At 40.2% G+C, this 21830-nt stretch overlaps 1 protein-coding gene across 1 annotated transcript in view; it reads right to left on the bottom strand.

Annotated features, from left to right (window-relative positions):
* Positions 1 to 21830, bottom strand: part of MCM8 (minichromosome maintenance 8 homologous recombination repair factor) — a 929462-nt gene that overhangs the window by 83875 nt on the left and 823757 nt on the right. Inside the window, exon 18 of the mRNA XM_044056450.1 lies at positions 16310 to 16499. Coding sequence (XP_043912385.1) covers positions 16310 to 16499 — 190 coding nt within the window. The remainder of the gene's footprint in view (positions 1 to 16309; positions 16500 to 21830) is intronic.

Here is a 21830-nt window from a genome sequence, read left to right as displayed (position 1 = left end):
ACTAAAAACATTTTAACTCCTTGTGTCTTACCATCGGTATCCATATAACAGAGCTTCCATTTTCTCAGTTTTTGTATTATCTTTTGTTTAGTCTCTTACCACATATCCTTAATCATTTTTAATCCATACTCCTAAATACTTCATTTTATCATGTCCCATAAGTATGGATATTGCTGAAACAATTCATATGTGGGTACACAGTTTACCGCCATTGCATTTGTTTTAGCTTCATTCATTTTGTATCCAGAAAAGATTTGAAACTGTCTCAATATGGTCCAAAGCACTGTAATGTACCTTTCTGGTTCTAGCAGGTATAAAATATTATATGCAAATAGTGAAAGCTTTTCTTGACTTCAGTACCAATTATATCCTTGAATTTCTGAGTCCCTTATTTTCTTTGCCAGTATTTCTAAATATAATGCAAATTACAAAGGGGAGAGAGGACACTCCTGCCAGGTTCCTCTGTTCAAGCAGAGAATATCAGAGAGGAACCCACCCACTTTAATTTTTGTCTCCGTTCCCTCATACAGTCCCCTAATCAACCTTATACTTTTATCAGGAAATGCAAATAATTCCATTGCTCTGCTCATAAAGTCCCAGCTTAATCTGTCAAATGCTTTCTCTGCATAAACACCCACCAACAACAATGGTATCTTTTACGTTATGCTTCCCTATGGAGCATCAGTGTTCTGTTAATGTTGTCAAATGTTTGCCTCCCCTGCACAAAACCACACTGATCCATATTTATGAATTATGGCATCACTTTTGCCATTCTTTTAGCCATTATAGACATAAACACTGTATAATCATGGTTTTAGTACTGAAATGAGCCTGTATGAAGAAGTTGGTTCTGATGGACCCTTACACTCTTTAGGTATTACAGCTAAAACCACTTTCTTCCAGGATGTTGGTACTTCTCCTCCTCTTAAAATACTATTAAAACCTTTCAGATCTTTATAATTTTTCCCTCCAAGAGTCCAAGTTTCCAAACTTCCACAGGAATACCATCTTTTCCTAGGGTCTTTTCTGTAGACTGGTTATGCATCACCATTTTTATCTCATCTCCTCCTATCCTTCTTTAAAAATCTACCCTCCTTTGTTATATTTTCTCTTCTGGGCCCCCAAGACACATATTCATTATTACAAATCAAATTCCAGTCCCCACCTAGAAGTAATATTCCTTGCTGAAAGCTGATTATTTATCCCAGAATTTTCTTAGCTACATTATAGCAGTTTCTAGTGGAACATAAATACTTCTACCATTATTTACTTTTTTTCCCTCTTTTATTACTATTGGAGTCCCTCTTGCAATTAATATAAGTACTCCTCTCTTCCTTTGCCCAGGTATTCTGCTAACCATCCTGAAAACTTTTATCAAATTCACATGTTCAGTTCTTTCCAAGTTTGTCTTCTACAGCATAGCTATTTGCACCCTAGATCTTTTAATATAGTTCACTACTCTTTCTTTTTTTTGTGTGTTTATCTGTGAGACCATTAATGTTTAAAGACATTATAGAAAGCATCATATTCTTGAGAGATTATTATTCCCACCTTTTATGTATAACAGCTTTTTTGTTAAATGTTAAGTTTCAGCTTTTGTTTTACATGCACGTACTGTGTGGGAGGTTAATCTTTTACACAGTTGTTTCTTGTCATCGCCATTTGAGCCTATATCACATCTTACAGAACATTTTGTTTTATTAAAAGCCATGAAACAAAAATACACACACACATATCGAATACCCCCTAAAACCTGTTAACTTAATAATAACAAACAAAACTATGTATATCTTCAAATAGTGAAGTTTTACCCTCCTAATAGGAACAAATTTTCCAAACTGACAGCCACACACAGAGACTTGAGCTAACATAAAAGAAAAGTTATCCATGCTAAGATGCATTGTATAGCCTGTTTTTCTAATAAGTGTTGTCTGGTTTTATCTTATCTTTATAGCTCTCTCAGCTGGGAAAAGACTTGAATGGCTTCAGAAAATATTATCTCCAAGCTATTTCTCTTTATCATTTTGTCTGCTAGTGACTTGACACAAAAGTATTTACTAAACAAAAGCCTCATAATATTCAACATCATTTTTCATTTACTTGCTTTCTCATAAAACTTGTTACAAGATTAAGCTGATAGCCTTAACCCAGTCATTCTACATGCAAGGAAGAGGAAAAAACAGACTAATTTTACTTTTGTCATGCTGTTTTAACTAGATCTTTTTTCATTGCAGTGCCTACATTTCTTAAAACTGAACAAGGCGAAAGAAGGGAAAAAGAAACAAAAAACAAACATAAAAAAAAAAAACAGGAGCACCTACTTATATTATTATCCCAATTACACTTTATATATTTGATGACAATGTATAGGCCACTCCAATAGCCTTGCTCTTGGTCACACTTACCATTTAGATAATAGTAACATTACACAGTGGGATTGGTCACCCTTTGTAAAGGCCTTAAGTAGCTGATAATTAGGGGGTGGTGGCATTGATAACTACCTTATAGTCTGGGCAGAAGGGGGGCATAGCTAGTAAACCTGTGCCAGCCTTCCCCAAGTGTGTGTGTGTGTGTGTGTTTGTATATAAATCAGATCTCAAAGTGTGTGTGTCAGCAACTTGGGCAGGGACACGAAGCACTGGCTGGACAGAAAGGGTGCTTGAGCCCTCAGCTGAGATCTTAAACCTATAGCTGTGCCACTGGGGAGTTTATTGGGAATCTGGAGAAAGAGGGAGAAACCAGCCCCAGACTGACTGTGATCTCTGTGTGCTCTTAAGGGAAATGGTACTTTACTGTGTGTGTACTTGTCATCCTCCCAATGTGTATGTCCCTCACCGGTGCTAGTGGTGGGGATTGAGGCATCTTGATTACTGGGCCAGTGAAGAAGGGAGAAAGAAACAAAAAGAAAAAAAAAACAGGAGCACCTATTTATATTAGTATTCCAATTACACATAAAATAACTGAAAAAAAAAACTTTACAACATGCAAAGAAACCATGCACCATTTAGAAAAAATGTTTTACTTATAGTTAAATTTCTCCCTCCTCTTCCCCTCTCCTGAGTATTTTTCTGAACATTAATGGCATGAAGTAGGGTATATGCTTTACAGTCCCCTACAAGTTTTACAATTCCCAAAAAAAGTCCAATATTTCCAGATTATCTTGTTCTGTCATGTTAAACAAATATAATTACTGCTTTGTAATCCCACATTTGTCAATGTCCAAGTTACTGATTTCATTCTCGAAATATGACATGAAGTAGGGCATATGCTTTAGAGACCCCTATAAGTTTAACAAAGTCCAAAAAAGTCCAATATTTCCAGATTTGCTTGTTCTATTCCTGTTCATCTTCTCCCAAACCCTGTCTCTGCTTCATTTCCAACGTACTCTTGATTCTTGTAGTCAACTCTTGTGCTTTTTTTCCCCATCTCTCAAGCATTTTCCACTGAAACACTGGAAAATGTTTCACTGGCACAGTGTCTCTGTGGTCTGTATTACCAGAAGACCAAGAAACAGAATTTCCTTCTGTTTCACAGCTCACTTTTTGTTGGACAAACCTTTGTATGTTTTACTTAGAATGTACTTCAGCAACAAATTATTTTGTTCCTTCAGGGAAAAATATTTTGAAGATAGCTGAGTAGAGCCGTTTGAATCTCATCCCTGCTTCTTGACATTTCTTGAATAATAAGATAAATTTACTCCACTTCTGCCTAGTGTACAATGAGTAGTCATTCTCCATAAATACTCTGCTGTCTCCCATTTTTAGTATTTTTGTCCTTCTGCCACAGTTTTGTCAGAGTCAACTCTTTCTGCTGGTAAGACTGCATTTTTACTATTAAAGGTCTATGCTGTTTTCTCACAGCCAGGTTTGGAGCATACACATGATGTGCCCTTTCAATTAACTATTCCTGTTGTGGAATACCACTCCAGTTGCTTATTTGTGCTTTCATAAAATTATTACAATCTGTTCCTTCCAGTGTCTTGGGTACAGCAGATGATCTCAGGTTTTCCCTTTGTGCTCTGTCCTCTAATTCTACTATTTTTAAACATCTATTCTTGTGTAGTCTCATATTCAGTCAGCCTTTTTTTCATTTCGACCTCTGAGTTTTGTAGTTTTATCATATTTTTTGAATATCTGTTTAAAGCTTCTTCCATTTTTTCCCAACCTTTTATTGTTTGAGTTGATATACTCCATCAGTGTTTCATTTCTTTTAGTCAGGTCTGTGTACAGTTGCCTTATACTTTCCTCTAGGTTACTAGAAGTCATGTCTGGAGCTTGCACTGCTTTTTACTGAACAGCTACAGTACTTTTCCCAATGAGTGTTTTTTTCGTTGCCTTCTGTAGCTGATTTTCCTTCAGGTCCTCTGTATTTCTTTTCTCCTGACATCCAGACAGTGTATTTACTAGCCAGTTACTGAAATTTACCCAGAATCTAGGTTCACTGGCTTTCCCAGCTAAGTTTCTGTTTTCATACTAGGAGAGCTAGAATTATGCTGTTACTCAATGAGCAGCCATCTAGGAAGATCTCTGAAAGCTCTCTCTTGGCACCATCTGCTATAACAGAGTCAACAAAAGGTTCTTCTTGCTCCAATAAGGTTTGTCCACTGGTGGACAGATAATTTTGTCCAGCTTAAGGGGATTGGCTCCACGATGCCGGGCTCCTGCTGTGTCCTCTCTGTGACCAGATCATTCACAAGGTTTGTGGGAGGGACGACCCAAGAAGAAGTGGCAGATCTGAAAGCCTGAAACAATGCTTTCTCATCCAGGGATGGGGTAGTCATTTGGTGAAGTACCCCACTACAGCATCAATTCAAGGATTTCACCAAACCTGGAATCATCAGTAGGGGAGTGGAAGTACACTCCCCCTCATTGAGGTTGATGTCTGGGGTGAATGAAACTGTAGGGGAATCAACTTGTCCCCTCTTACACCTACAATTCCTGGTGATTTGGAGGGGGAATCTTCTGAAGATCCAGAAGGGTCTTGTGATCCTAGCTGAAAGATGGGCTTGAGGCATTCAGAGCTGCCCTGACTCTTGGGCTGATTATGAGGACTCAATGACTCAGACAGGCCAGAGTCAATGTGAGAACCTAAAACAAAGTGAATCCACTTCACTCACTGATGAACAGGTAAGGATACCCTCAAAAAACCTGAATGCCAATATGGACCCAACGGCACTGAGAACAAGTGAAACTGGAGTAAGCAGGCCAACTCAATCTACCCTGGAAACAGTGGGGAATGGGATGATACCATTGGTTATTTGAGCCTTGACAAATGCCCTTATCATTTGATTCCAATTGATATCAACAGCACTTGTGGCAGAACTGGTAGACTTAAGAACAGAGGCCGAAGGAGATCTATTGCCAAGATTCTGGAGAGCGCCTTCTTTGAGGATTTGCTGCTAAAGATGTACCTCCAAGGAGATCTGTCTGGTATAAGGATAGACTCAGTGTTCACAGATATTGACACTGATGGATTAGAAACAGCCATTTATGAACTAATCGGAGCCAGTGGGTAAGGAATGATTAACTGTTTAGCAATTTTTGGAGGAGGTGATGGGGAAAGTGAATCTCCAGTTTTCCTCTTCTCTACAGAGTTTGCGGGAAGAAGACCCTTAAATCTCAATTTGCTCTTCTGTTGCAACTAAAAACATGGCCCAAAGGCCTTACAAATCTCACAATCAGATTGTAAGTGTTTTACATCTAGGCAAATGACACAAAGGTAATGTATGTCCAGTGGTGGAATCTTGTGCCCATATTTAGAGGCTTTACAGAAACCTAAAGCTTTCTCTAGTCTAACAAGAGTTAACAAGAGTTATATAAACCCAGAATCAGACCAAAAGTAACAATGACAATAGCAGCAAACACTTGATAAAAAGAACACCAAAGTAGTTCTGTACAAGTTTTGTTAATGCTGAAAAATTGTTAGAATTTTCTAACTCTGTGAAAGGAGTAAGCCTCAGTCTCTCAAAAAGGAAGAGAAGAGACTGAGAAAAATATCTTGACAAGGTTAGGAAGCAGCCTTTAATTATAAAAGAAAAAAAATTGCACTTATTCATCTGCTTTTACTGTATATGCGTTTCTTCCAACTTTATTACTATGGGCATTGACTACAACTCTGATCTGAGAAATACAACAATAAGTATCCTTTTCTGTGCATTTAAAGTGTTTTTTTGATTGTATCTGCTTTATTTTCTGAAAAAAAAAAAAAAAAATATATATATATATATATATATATATATATATATATATATATATATACTTGTTTCCCGCCTTTCTAAGCTAGTATAGTCCAGTTTTCAGGTTAGTGCTGAATTCAGGGCTGTGTTACAAATCTCTGTGTTTGCCCATACCTTACTTGGATAGAAGGAAGTTTCTCTGTTCACCTGTGAGAGAGGGGAGCTTTGAGCAGCGTATCTGTCCCTGGAGGAGTAGTTTTAGCCCAGAAATTAGTAGTTTATTGGCCATTTTGGGCTAATTTCTATCTCTTTCATTTCCCTGCTATAAAAAACGCATTTGTCTGGTTTTGCGTGCCGGGCAGAGCCGGTTAGCTAGGGTATAACTATTCCCGGCTCCACAAAGTCTGCTTTTTAATTTTTCCCTTGGAACTAGACAAACTTTCAACTTAAGCACTCAAGCCATTCATTTCTCAGCCCGGCACTTGCTCAAAACTCATAGCAAGCACTTATAAACCCTAGCACTAGACCCCCCTATACTGTACAGAAGGACAAGCCTTTCTATTCAACCTTACCAGCCATTCAGTAAAACAGTTCACTGTCCCTATCCAGGCATGTCCAATGGGCAGTTTCAGGTGTACTCTCCAGTCCAACTGGTGAATCTGGGCATTTTGAGGCAATGTTAAAACTGCCTCATGTACACAGACAACCCTCTCCTCCTACCACCAAACACTAATACATGCGAGAGGTGCAATTATACAGCCAAACTGGAGGTTAAGCTCTCTCAACCCAAGACTGGATCAGACAAGTCAAGAGGAGAAGGGAAATACTTGCATCACACCACCAGTCTCACATAGACCCATTAAACCAGCACCGGCAAATAACACACATAAATACACGAAAACATACTCGGAGGCTCTAAATAAAAATCTGCAAAAGCAACAGAGACTGCCGAAGCAGACATCCAAGCAACCTCTACCCCCAACACAAACCATGAAACACATACTTCACAAAACCAGTGTGCCATGCAATCACAGCCCTTAAGGCAAAATAACATACCCAACATACTAGTAATAGGTGACTCTATAGTCAGGCACACTGACGTCCCACTCACAAGGCTGAATAAGGAGGTTACTGTTAGCTGCCTGTCGGGTGCCAGGATCCACCACATAACACAAGCACTCACGTCACGCCAGAACAAGTACAAATACGACTCTGTCATTGTTCATGTTGGTGTGAATGACCTGAGCCGTACCTCCCTGGACTACATGAAAAGAGACATGGAAGAGCTCTCTGATCATGTAGCCCAGGCCAGTATGACCCTGACCCAGAGTAGCATCCTGCCCTCACCAAGAATGATACCACGGTATAAAGAAAAAAAAAATCAATTTCAACAACTGGCTAAGTTTCTGGTGTCTTTCAAAGGGGATCCAGTGCCTGTCCGCCTGGGATGACATGCTCGACAAGCCACTCTACTTTGCTAGAGACGGCTTGCACCTGTCACCCTTAGACTTTCGAATACTGGCCACGGCTCTTGCCACCCCCATAGTGCCTTTTTTAGGCAAAGCTCAAAAGACAAACCCACCGCCGTAAATAGCACAAGTAACAAAAAACTGAGGGTAATGCTACTCAATGCCAGAAGTCTAAACTTCAAAATGCACACACTCGAGGCACTCCGCAGTACTGAGAAAATTGATATATGTGCAGTAACAGAAACGTGGTTTAAGGCTCCAGAGAGCGCACTAGCACTACCAGGCTACAACTCGTACCATACATTTCGGCCACAGAACCCGGACCGAAATACAGAAGGCAGGGGCATATCCATATTCATCAAGGATAACCACACCTCCAGGTTAGTGCACAGCATGATGCTTCAGAGATCATCCACGTGCAACTAACAATGGGCAAAACTGCAATTCAAATTGTAGCTTGCTATAATCCACCCACCATGTCCCAGGACCCCCATCCCGCATTTCTGGAAACACTGGGAAACATAAAGGTCCTACCAAACACCCTAATATTGGGCGATTTCAATTACCCAAACATTAACTGGGAGAACTACTCAAGTACTAACTCCCTTGCCCAACATTTCCTAGAATTTATAAACTCAAATGCCCTGGATCAACTGGTCAACACTGCCACCAGAGGTGACAACATATTGGACCTGGTCATCACCAACATGGGTGACCGGTGTTCCACACCGGAGGTCAACCCCTAGTTGGTTAGATTTGACCATAAAACAAATCACTTTGGATATCCACATCCCCCCACACCCATGGACAAGGAAACTACTGTGAAAAACTTTTCAAAAGCAAACTTCATGTTACTTAAGACCGAGGTGGAAAGTTTCAAAGCCCCCATGCTAAATGATAATGCTGTCCAAGCTGCAAAATCCTTTATTAATGCATTCTACGGGCACCTACAAGAATGCATGGATCGTGCTATTCCAAGCAAAACCAAGACTCACTCCTCCAAGAAAAGGAAACCAATCTGGTGGTCCCCTGCCATAAACAAGCTATACAATAGAAGGAGGAAACTAGTACAGAAAAGAGTAAAACTAAAGAAGGGAAGACATCCCTGATCGGTATCAGCAAGAAACTATGATCCCTTCATAAATTCATCCAAGGCGAGCATCGAAAGAAAAATTGCCAAGGACTCCAAAGATAACCACAAGGCATTCTTTAGCTATGTCAAGAATCTAAGTGGCAATGCTCAGATCTGCTCGGAGTTGGTGCAGAATGGCACAAAGTACACTGAACTGATCGATATCACCCACATCCTGGCAGACAGATTCAGTGCAAACTTCACCCCCTGTCACCCCCAAAAGGCCCCATAACCATACTAGAAGAATGTAGAGCCCATGAAATCACAGACACTCAGGTTAAAACAGCCCTCTCCAAAGCCAAAAACACAGCATCAATGGGACCGGACGGTGTCCCAGGCTGCGTCTTACACTAGCTCAAAGACAAACTACCCCCTCACCTAAACACACTGTTCAAACTGAGCCACTACACAGGCTACATACCCATAGAGTGCTGCACAGCAATGGTTATTCTGCTCCACAAAGGTGGAGCCACAACAGACCCCGGGAACTATTGCCCTATAAGCCTGACTAGCTTGGTCGGCAAGGCTATGGAGCGCATCATCATGGAACACATTAACAGAGACATTGGGAACCTCCAAACATTGGACCCTACCCAGTTTGGCTTTGTTAAGGGCAGATCATGCCTCCTGAACCTGGTGGACTTCTTTGAGACAGTTACCAAGGCTATAGACAAGTGAAAGGTGGTAGACACAGCCTACCTAGACCTCGCAAAGGCCTTCAACACCATTCCCCATTCTGGTATTATAGACAAGCTCACCAGTCTGAACATAAACCCCTACATCACAAGATGGATTGCCAACTGGCTCACGGACAGAACCCACATGGTGAGAGTTGCGGGAGCTAGGTCCGACTCTAAACAGGTTACAAGTGGCATTTCCCATGGCTCAGTCCTACGACCCCTCCTGTTTGGCATACACTTCTCAGAGGTACAGGCAAGCACAGGAGGACTATGGCTGACCAAGTTTGCAGATGACTGCAAACTACGGGCTATAATTGACTCTCCGGCTGACACAGATATCCTCCAAAAGAGTCTCACTGAGACGGATACCTGGTGTCAAAATCACTAAGCTAGGCATCAACCCCTATATCACTAGTTGGGTTGCAAACTGGCTCACAGATAGAACCTACAGTGTGAAAGTAGCGGACTCCAAGTCAGAATGCCAACCAGTCATGAGTTGAGTCCCACAGGGTTCAGTCCTGGGTCCTCTCCTGTTTGGTATCTACTTCTTTGAAGTCCAGGCCAACACAAAGGGTCTCTGGCTGACAAAGTTCACAGATGATTGCAAGTTGGGAGCTATTATTAACTCCCCAAGTGATGCTGACATTCTACAGAAAGGCCTCACTGAGACCAACGAATGCTGTCAGAACCATGGCCTTAAGCTCAATGCCAAAAAAATGTGTCGTCATCCCCTTCGGGAAAAACCTGGTTCCCATGAATTACCACATCGACTGTAGTCCATTGAACACAAAGGTGTTATAAGAGATCTGGGAACACAGGTTGACAGCAGCCTCTCTTTTGACCACCACACTGCCACTGTGGTCAGAAAGTCCTTCTATGTGGCACATCTCATTACTAAGGGTTTTGCATCCAGGAAGAAAGAGGTCATTGTCTTCCTCTACTCTTCCCTCATTAGGCCAGTCATCGAGTACAATGCCCCACTTAACATGTACCTCACTAGACATCTGCAACAACTGGAAAGGCAGCAAAAGTACCTCACAAAGAGGATCCTAGGCTTTCAACACTTGTCCTATATGGACAGACTAAAAAAACTCTAACTATTCTCTGTCTCATATCGCCTACTTAGAGGCAATCTCTGCTTGACATACAAAGCCATGTCTGATCCAGCTCTATTAGAAATGCTACATCTAAAGAAATCCCAATCCCTCTGCACAACATGCTCCAGTGACCTCAACCTCATTACCACAATCAACAGAATGTGCTGGAGGGACAGGTTCATAACCGAGAGACTGCCTTTGCTATGGAACAGACTTCCCATACATGTCAAACAGAGCACCTCACCGACCCTCTTCAAGAGAAACCTTGATGAGTGGATGGGAAATAGAAAATTCACCCCAGGGATCAGTTCAGTGGCTCTACCTGACAAAGACACTGGGAACTAAGGTCAGGTGGGACGATGTCAGGGTAATCCTATGGGCTAGGTTTGTAAAGGGCCATTAGCTTAAGACACACCTATGAAACTATGATAGGCTTAACTTCTACTGTCCCTTAGAGTTCATTTTAATCTTTCATTGTGGACATACATATATATATATATATATATATCTATGGGTCTACTGTATAAATTCAAAAACTCACTTCGAATATAAACAGCAGACCCACGCTTACGATAAAGTGCACTTAAGCAAAAGTGCACTTCCACCAACATCAGTTCAACGAACGATAAAGAACACACTAACATTGTTTTTGCACGGGGGCAAGCCCCCCTGCAGCCCCCACACCCCCTACTTAAATATACCAACTCTGAGATCGCACTACAGTGGGGAAACACGTAAATTCCCTTTCCCCACTGTAGTGTGCTTCGGCACCTGTGTTCCTTAACGGTTTGTTGAACCGTTCTTCGCGGAAGTGCACTTCTGCGTAACCGAGAATCCACTGTTCGTTTTCGAACAACTGGATTTTCGGTCTTTTTCAGTAGACCCATATATATATATATATATATATATATATATATATATATATATATATGTGTGTGTGTGTGTGTGTATAATTTATTTTTTAAATGTCCTCTTCTAATTCATCATGTCTGAGATTTCATATTTCCTTCTTTCTTCGGCCACATCATGCTGTGTGGACTTAGCATGTACTTTTGCTTTTACCACAGCAATAACATACATCCCCCTCATCTCAGACAAGCTCCCTGTTGAATTAAACCATGACTCTGTGATACTGGCATAAAAAATAAAATCTGGAATGTATTAAACATTGTAAAGCTTTGCAGAAATAAACTGTTACGTAACTGTTATGTGTAAATGAAGCATGAGAATCGTATGACGCACCCAAATTATAATAAGGAAGATAAAGGATCTTAGGCATAACCTACTGATGACTTACTTATATACTATATTAAATATGTAATCTGCTGATGCTGTCACACATATCAAAAACGTGTTTTATCAGTTAATTTCCATAATGCAGTTTCATAATCCAAAGTATGTTCTTACATAGTTTGTCTTACTTTCTTGTCACATGTATGCAACTAGGCAGATGGACTCCAGCAAAAGATGTACTGCTGTCAAAATAAATGTGTTCCTTCCTAGAGCTGTAGTCTTTACTTTGGCTGCGAAAGGAATCCTGTCAGCATGAACTGTATTGTGTAAACTCTGCTGACATTTATATTTTTTATTATAAAAATTTTGCTCTGGTACACTGTTATATTGTCAGTAATATTCAGTATTAGCCTGTAGCCTAACTGCAGTATATTCCAGTAATTTGTAATCCTCATAAAATATGTACAAAATCCATTTAAAGTGAAAGCTACACATTACATGGTCACAGAAACAATCCTTAGGATGATGGCAAAGCCTATTTTAATGACCTTTCAATGACACCAAACTAAAATTTGATTATGTTTTTCAAGATGAACTAGAAATCTCCTGTTCTTGTTCTTCCTCTTGCCTCTTTTGCAGACGTTCCCTTGATATCTTGTCAATCTAGATCAGGGGTGTCAAACTCAAATCACATAAGGGGCCGAAATAAAAACACACAGGCTAAGATAAGTAGTAGATTCTACTAAGACTAGTAGAAGTAAAGATACTTCATCATCCTGGGAGACCATATCTCATGTCATCCTGGTGCATTAATCAGTGCACAGAGCATTGAATTCCATCAGCTCCATCACTGTGCGCCTTAGCAAGGTGCATTAATCATGTTCTGAAAATAACAACAAGCACAAAACAAACTGTAAGTGTACTATAAGCAAAAAAGTTCAAAAACAGTTTTTTTAATACAGTGAAATTTAGGTTTTGAAATTGTTCACCTACTTGTTTTCTGGCCAGATGTTTGAGACCATTTTACCCTGGTCATTGAGTCAATATCTGGTTTATGTCTTGTGCTGTGGCAACCCGCAAAACAGAGTGGAGGTTTTCATCAGTGATGTGTGATCTGTGCATGAACTTGTTTAGATTCATTATTGAAAACATCTGCTCACACAGATAGGTGCTCCCAAACATGGACATAACACAGACAGCATGAAGTCTTAGCTGTGGCATCAAGTCAGGGGGGCAGTAGACGGTAAAAGTCCTCTATCGCGACATCCTGGAACTTTGCTCTCAGGCCACTATCTGCTTGAAGCTCTATCAACTCCATCTGAAGGTGATGGGGCGCATTGTTGATGTCGGCTGTGAAAGGATTGGCAAAGATGTCAAAGCCACAGTGCTGTGCTCTGAAGTTAGAGAAGCAGCGATCAAACTCATCAATTAACCGACTTCACTTTAGTAGCCAACCGAGCACAAGGAAAAGCACTGGATAAGGAGGCCGAGATACTCTGACAAACAGGAAAGTGGCAAGATTGTCCTGTTCTAGTTGGGACTTCCATAAGAGAAGTTTACGCTGGAATGCTGTGATCATATCAGACATCTTCGTGATGACTTGTTTGAATCCCTGCAGCCTCTGATTCAGTTGGGCGAGATGCTCTGTTAAATCACACATTATAGCAAAATCACAAAGCCAGGTTGGATCTGACAGGTCAGGCAAGGGCTTTCCTTTAATTTGCATGAAAAGAATGATTTGTCCCCTGAGCTCAAAAAATCGTTTGAGGACTTTGCTCCTGCTAAGCCACCTTACTTCTGTGTGGTATGGCACGTCTCCATGCTCTGCACCTAACTCCTGTAAAAATAGCTGGAACTGCCGATGATTCAGACCACGTGCTCGTATAAAGTTTACTGTTTTTGTGACTGTGTTTGTTATATTATCCATTTCAAGAACCATACCAGACATAGCTTCTTGATGGATAATGCAATGATAGGTAATCAGATGTGTGTGGCAGTCATTATTTAGCATTTTCTCCTTCATTAGTCCAACCAAGCCTTTTTTTCCTCCACACATTGCAGGTGCGCCATCGGTAGTTAGCCCCACCAACTTTTCCCAGGGTAATTTAATATTTATTTCCACTGCCTCAAATTTTTTTTCCCCTGTTGTCGTCCCATGCATTGCAGCTACACCCAAGAGTTCCTCGGTGACTGAGGCGTCCATCTTCACGGCTCGTATAAAGATGGACAACTGCGCTGTATCAGTATTGTCTATGCTTTCATCAACAGCTAATGAAAAAGCTAGATAACTGCGTGCCTCTTCAGCCAACTGTGTTGTTAGATTTCCTGCAAGATCTCGAACTCGATCTGTAATGGTATTTCTTGACAAACTGACATTTTGGAAAGTCTGCATCTAGTCGGGGCACACCTGCTCACACACTTTTAGCATGCATTGCTTTAAAAAGGCACCCTCTGAAAAACACCTGGAAGCTCAGGCAATTTCTTCAGCCACAATATAGCTAGCTTTCACTGCTACATCATTTTTTGCTTGCTGTATCTTTAGTAAACATGTTCTGCTGTGATTGCAGTATGCCTTTTAATTCTTGGACAATTTTATGTCTTTCATGAAGGGTATATTTAACATATTTAGCTCCATGTTTTGTGTCAAAATGCCGACGTATATTGTACTCCATCACTGACACTGCCTCATAACACAAAATACACACTGGTTTGTTTCGCGAAGTATAAACATATATTTGCTTTCCCATCTTTCAATTTCTCCCTTCTGCATCAACTTTTCTCTTGGACATTTTGATTGCTAGATTCATGGATGTTGGCCTTGGGTAGAGGTGCCCCGTGCAGGCACACAGGGATGACCTTGACACAGCAGGCTGACAATCACTCTCCTTGCCACCACATTAGAATCTAATCTTACCATTTCAACATCTTCTACAAACTAGGCAGAAAGTGCACCACCTTGCATCAGTTTTTCTCACAGACATTTGGGAGTGATTGCTAGACTCACGGATGTTGGCCTTGGGTAGTGGTGCTCCGTGCAGGCACACAGGGATGACTGTGACACAGCCGGTTGACAGTCACTCTCCTCGCCACCACATTAGAATCTAATGTTACGCACCATTCAGGCATAAAGGGATGATGCTGACACAGCGTGCCACCCGGCCGTCTCTCCTTGCTACCGCCAGCGCATTCCTCACTGCAGGCCACATAAAATGGCCAGGCGGGCCGGATTTGGCCCGCGGGCCTTGTGTTTGCCGCATGTGATCTAGATTATATTCTGAAACCATACTTCAAGCCAATGATTAATCCTCAAGCATTAAACAGAAAACATGTTCATCTTTGACGGGCCATCATTTAGCCCTAGCAGCATTAATGAAACAGTAGAGCAGGGAGAAACAAGTGCAGGAAGAAAGTCAATTGCAAGATGTAAAAAACAAAAATGCAAGCATATATACAAAAACAAAGGCAACTTATGTCACTGAATCCAATGCCATCAAGTAAATGAAAAGAACTGAAGGGAGCCATCCACTTCCTGTTTTTGTTCACTGTCTTCTGACAGCAACAGTGAAATAGCACCAAACTAATGACTAGGGTGACCTCATCTAGTAAAAATACTGAAGACAGCACCCTCTAGTTTTGAGAAGAGTGCAGAAGTGAGGTTGGTTATTATTCTAGTTCCTGTAAGATCTGTACTTTAACTGAATTCAGTGAATGTTGTTCTTCAAACAGTTTAAAACTTAATGCCAAAAAGTGGCATTGTGGAAAAAAACTGTCAGAAATAGGCACAACCAATTAGCACTCAAATTTTAAAAATAGGCAGTTAAAAACATGAGTGGTAGAATTGATAGCACTGCTGCCTCAACATTGTTTCCTTGCTGAGGTGCACTCTGTGTGAAGTTTAAATGTACTTCCTGCATACATACGGATTTTACATGCAAGCTGGTGAACTACTGATAGCCCAAAATTACCCAGAGGAATAGATGGTGGTTGCATATGCTTTCTGAGTTGGACTAGCATCCCTTGTAGAGCTTGTATTTGCTTTAAGCTTGCAACTTACTGGGTCAGGTTCTAACTCCCTCCTTTACCTTGAAATAGATAAAAGCATTTACTAGAAATTAATACATCTAAAACAGGAAAATTTGCATTATTTAAAGAGAATTACACTAAGAACAGCAAATATCTCAGTAACATTATACAAATTGTTGGTTATGCAGAGTATAATATGACTTTTTGTTCCCTTTTAAATAAACAAGTAGTACAGATAGAGTACATCCAGAATAATAGAGGAAAATACTTTTTTTGTTTTCATTTTCTTACTGACTCCTTTGAGATGCTATGTGTTTTGTCTTTAACATGTTATCTGATGTAAATTTATTTGCACAAAAAGGTTAGCAGACCAAAATGTAGCTTATGCAAAAAATAAATACCACATAAAATGAGCCAGTCCAAAGATAACAGAAAAATACTTTAATATGTATACGTATGCATATATTAATATCAATATTTCTAACTAATAGATGGCTTACCTGCATTTGCAGCTCCTTTGCTATCTGTCGAAGTTGCTGATATTCAAACAGATTGTTGTATGTCCGTTCAGCTACTCTGTTCAGTGCTGCAATAAATTTTTTAGCTTGGGATCTGTTGCTCATTCCAGAACCATGCTGTGATCGTTGAAAATCAAGTCTCCCAAATTCATCAGCATATGTGTCAAGCATGCTAAAAACATAAATAAAGCTAACCATTACCGAAATATACAAAAAATTATATGCAAATGGAAAGGAAGACATACCTCATGCATAAATATTTATCGATCATATCCTGGATTAAGGAGTAGGCCTTCTTCACTACAGTGCACTTATCAAGTAATGCTGTTTGCAAGCCACTAATGATGCAGATGTCTGAACAACTTGCAGTATATCACAAACGGCCTGGACTAAATAAACTTTTACATAAGGTGTTTACTTTCAGTCTTGGTTTGTAAGTGTTCCATAACTACACAATCCACCACTAGATGTTAGCAAGTAAAATGATATAAAAATGATTAACAGACTGTGGGTCTACCTTCTTGCCCTCTGAGGTAAGCTTATCTGGCAATGTGCTATCCCACGTTACTGACATGCATGTTTTTCCTGAAGTGATGTGAAAACAGGTCATTTCAGTCTAGTAAATTATATAACTTTAATCCTATGTGGTTTTCCTTTTTTGCCAGCGTACATGATATACTACTGCAATGAAACCTGTCAAAGTGCATTATCTTTGAAAAAAAGAAATTCTGGTACAGTGAATTACTCGATGCTTTATCCAGGTCTGGAGAAATATATGTTTTTTTGCCTTTCTTGTCTACCAAGGCTGGGTGTCTGGCTTATGAGGGACAGACTGCCATACTTGTGATGAACATCATTAAGCCCTACCACCTATGCTGATTGCAGGCTTGTTTCTTGGGCAGAAGGACCCTGAGAAGAAAGTATCCCACCTCCATGGTGACATGCCTATCTTGGGATCTCACTCTCCAGAGGCATGCAGTGGGACAGTATGAGGCTATGCTCCACTTCTACAGTCACATATCATCTACTATGCTGTCTCTTCCCCACTTGTGACCTGATGTACAGTCTGACATGTTCTACAATACATAGCAGCAACAAAGCAGCTACATGCCTCCCCAACACATCCCTTATTCCCTCTCTCTTGTCCTTCTGCCTCAAGAGAGGTGGGTAGGCATAACCTCTTCACTCTTTTTTCACCCTTCACTGGCTACTCCAGTGCCATAGTTGGTAACTGAACTTCAGTCTCCTGAGTCACAGGCAGGGCTTCATCACTCTACATCATGGACATTTTTGTAGAAATTATTTTATGAACCATGAAAATGAGGAATTGGTTAAGAAAATAACAAAAAACTGCATAACCAGTATCCCACACACATTCTGATAATAAACTAGAGTACCTTATTATGCATGGATTTAAAGAGATGAGAGGAGATGTGGAAGATGACACTAACCTTCAGGTACCATAGGATTAAATACAATTTTAGAGGGTGTATCTGCTAGAGGAAAATGTGAATTGGAAGACCAGTGCTATAAGTCTGGGATGGAGTACATGCATTCTGACCCATACAAGAGCTCTTTTCCAATAGACCTGAGGCTGTTTTATTGGCAGTGCTTCCCAATTCCCTCCCACAAAAGAAAAAAAAATGAAACTGAATGCAAGCCTGCATGGATTTTCTGATTCAGTATCAATGTGGATGATGTTGTTACTGTTAAGGAAACCATTGTCTGTGATTGTTTGATTTAGGTAATTAGGGCTGCATCCACCTCAAAAAAATTAGGAATTGAAGCGAAGGCTCCCACAATGTACTTTTTTAGTAAGTGTGCACTCAATAATCACTGTTAAAGGAAATTGGATCTTGGGCTGTCTAATAGGGCTTCACAACCACAGCCCTTAAAAGAAAAAAAATGAAAAAAAAATGAAAACTTGAAGGAAAACCTGCTTAGAGCTTCAGTATCAATAATGATAATACACACAGTGTAATTACTGTTACAGGAACTATGATAAGGAGTTACTGGGAAAAATATTTAATAAAAACTGAATATTTTTGCATTTCTATTAGTAGTTGTACGTGCTTAACTTTTCAGAACAAAGACTTCAACCCTCCTCTTCTTTTGTTGTCCTAACATTACCTTTTTATTAATTGTAAAAGTTCAATGAGTTATGCCACACTGCACAGCTAATCCTGTCTGCAGGGTTGAAGGCTGATATTTGTAAGTGTTCTAAGCTCACACACAGGTGTGAACTGATTGTTCCATGTTACGTACTGGTCTGGCTAGATGGAATGCAGTAGTCATTATCTGTAATTTGAACATGCTGTAAACAAATTAGGTAGCAATAACCAGTTTAATGCAAACAAAGACAAAGCCCTGATTATGATCTAGACAGTAGCCAGCTGGGGGATGGGAGTGAATCGGTGCTTGTTCAACCATCCTGGGATGACGATGCGATGCTGTAGCACAACATGCCAGGTTCCACATCTGAAGGGCATCAAGGTATGTGACCTTATATAGGTACCATCCATGCAGTTCTTGCCAAATATGTAGTGCTGGAGCCAGAATCAGCATGTGCATGGAAGCATGCATGAAAAGGTCACCTTTGCAAGACACACACCAGCGGTTAAAGGGAACTGGGGAATAGGGCTAAAGAAAAAGCTGGTCAAATCAGTAAGCAGTAGGGAAAACAGATAAAATAAAAATCATACCGCAACTACAGTAAGCTGACTTATGTCATTGCAAACCCCTAATGAGTTACTGCTTGGAAACAGTATTAAACACCATATAGCCTTTTTCTCGGGTCTATATCATACGAGCGAATCGCACAAATTGTAAACGCTCATAATATCGAACGTACTGGACCTCAAAGTGCTTTTTCTGATATCGCAGTACAGTGAAGAATGGGATATTTGCCCTTTCGTCACTGTAGTGCGATCTCAGAGTTGGAATATATATTTAGCGGGGGTGAAGTTCGAGATCTGGACGTTCGATATTATGAGCGTTCGCAATTTGTGCGATTCGCTCATATGATATACACCCTTTTTCTGACCGTTTTTAAAAGAGATGTGTTCCAAAAGTTAAGAACTGCAAAAATAGGTTAATTTAGCTAAACTGTTTTGCTATTGTACTGTCTATAATATGGAATTGTGAAGACTACTGTTGAATTTTTTTTAGAAAACAGATTTGTAATTGTTTTTATTAATACTTTGTTTAGAAAGCATAATTTGCAATTGTTTTTATTACAATAAGTACCTTAATGTATATGCTTTTATAATGCTGTGCTTGATTACTCTATTTTTCTACTATATTAGACTAAACAAAACACATGTACTGCTAGGACAAATGCACAGTGGTGCTTAAAGCTGGATGAGTTCATAGAACTCTGTCTGAGAAAGTGTATAAAATTCATAGCAAAAGTACTCAAAAATAGTTCATTTGATGCATTTTTCATTGAAATGAAAGATGAAGATATCCATGAACAAATAAAGATGGAGGATATGGACTGTGTTGTAGAAACAGAGTATTTCATGAATTATTTGGGGAGTCATACTTGAGTAACCATGATGTTTTTTGTTATGAAAAATGCCTTTTTATACAAGTTTTTATATGATTTGCTGTTCCATATGATTGTGTGCTTTTATTCTTCATTACATTCAATATATACACTCTATGAGACTGGTTGCAATATTTTATGAAAGAACAGATGTCACTATTTCACTTTTAAACCTACATTATCGGACATAAATGTTTTACTGTAACATTTTGTTAGATAATTATCTTGTGTTTTCAGACATTCATATAAATTAACATGTAATCATTTAAATGACTGTTTATACACTACTTTGGGCTGTCACTTTGTCATGTAACTACATGGTGATGTTATAAAATAGGTCTGAATTAAAATGTTCTATGCACTGATGAAGCTGTTTAATCTGCTGATGAAATCTGTCCTCTGTGAAGGTCTTCATAGGTTCATAGGTTCATACTAGGCTATCTGCCCTAGGGCATTTATAAGCCTAGCCAGAATGTGTTTGGCTTTCGCCACCCATTTTAAATTTATTTTGCTATGCCCTTTTTCGAGGTTAGTATACTGTGCCTCTGTCTAACAGTGACACAGAAGTGATACCTGGGGTAAACCTACGATCTCCCATCCACTCATCAAGATTCCTCTTGAAGAGAGTCAATGAGGGACTCTGCCTAACCTGGACTGGAATTTTATTCCAGAGTGAAGGGAGCCTCTGGGTTATGAATCTGTCCCTCCAGCATGTCCTGTTTATTTCAGTGCTGAGGTTCAAGTCTCTCGAGCGCGTAGCTCGATGGGATTTGGATTTTCTGAGGTGCAGCATGTCCATTAATTCCGGGTTGGACATGGCTTTATACGTCAGGCACAGATCGCCTCTGAACAAGCGGTATGCCACTGAGTAGAGCTGGAGTTTCTTCAACTGGGCAGCATATGGCATCAGTTTGAGCCCTTTGATCCTCTTGGTGAGGTACTTTTGGGGTCTTTCCAGTTGCTGCAGGTGTCTGGTAAGGTTCATCCCAAAAGGGGCATTGTACTCAATTATGGGCCTGATGAGGGATGAGTAAAGAGGCACGACGACCTCCCCTGATCTAGATGTGAATCCCTTCATGATTAGGTGGGTTATACAAAATGTTTTTCTAACCACTTTGGCCACGTGGTTGTCAAATGAGAGATTGCTATCAACTTGGGTCCCCAGGTCCCTAATTACTTCTTCTGTACTTAATGGATTACCACCTATGTGGTAATTTGTGGGCACTTTGTTTTTGCCAAAGAGGATGACTATACACTTTTAGGCATTTAGCTTGAGGCCATGGCTCTGGCACCAGTTGTCTGTTTCTATGAGGCCCTTTTGGAGGATGCTTGTCGGCTGGAGAGTCGATTATGGCGCCCAGTTTGCAGTCATCAGCGAACTTGGTCAGCCATAGTCCCTCCGTGTTGGCCTGTACCTCCGAAAAATATATACCGAACAAGAGAGGTCCCAATAAAATTGATTTATATTTAGCTATATCCATGTACTTGACATTATATCATGAGGATGCTGATGTTTTTTAAATCATTTATGTGACTGAGTTCTTCTTGAAATTAAGATCTCTGTGCTACAAAAAGGGTTAACATTCATGCCATCAAATGACATTCGCGGTGGTGCAGCGGTAGCGTTCTTGCCTCACAGCAAGAGGTTCTCCCGTTCGATTCTCAGCTGGAGTGCAGGGGGAGGATGATGATGTTTTTTAAATCATTTATGTGATTGAGTTCTTCTTGAAGTTAAGATCTCTGTGCTACAAAAAGGGTTAACATTCATGCCATCAAATGACATCCGCGGTGGTGCAGCGGTAGCATTGTTGCCTCACAGCAAGAGGTTCTCCCGTTCGATTCTCAGCTGGAGTGCAAGGAGTGCCTTCTGTGTGGAGTATGCATGTTCTCCCCGCGGTTCGGTGGACGTTCGAAAGACATGCATAAATGGACGTGCCTTCGTTGAAAGTTGAACGT

Source organism: Protopterus annectens, chromosome 1.part2, assembly GCF_019279795.1.
Source record: "Protopterus annectens isolate FY-2018-M chromosome 1.part2, PAN1.0, whole genome shotgun sequence".
NCBI lineage: Eukaryota > Metazoa > Chordata > Ceratodontiformes > Protopteridae > Protopterus > Protopterus annectens.
The sequence above is the reverse complement of the archived record's forward strand: the minus strand, read 5'-3'. Positions and strand labels throughout refer to the sequence as shown.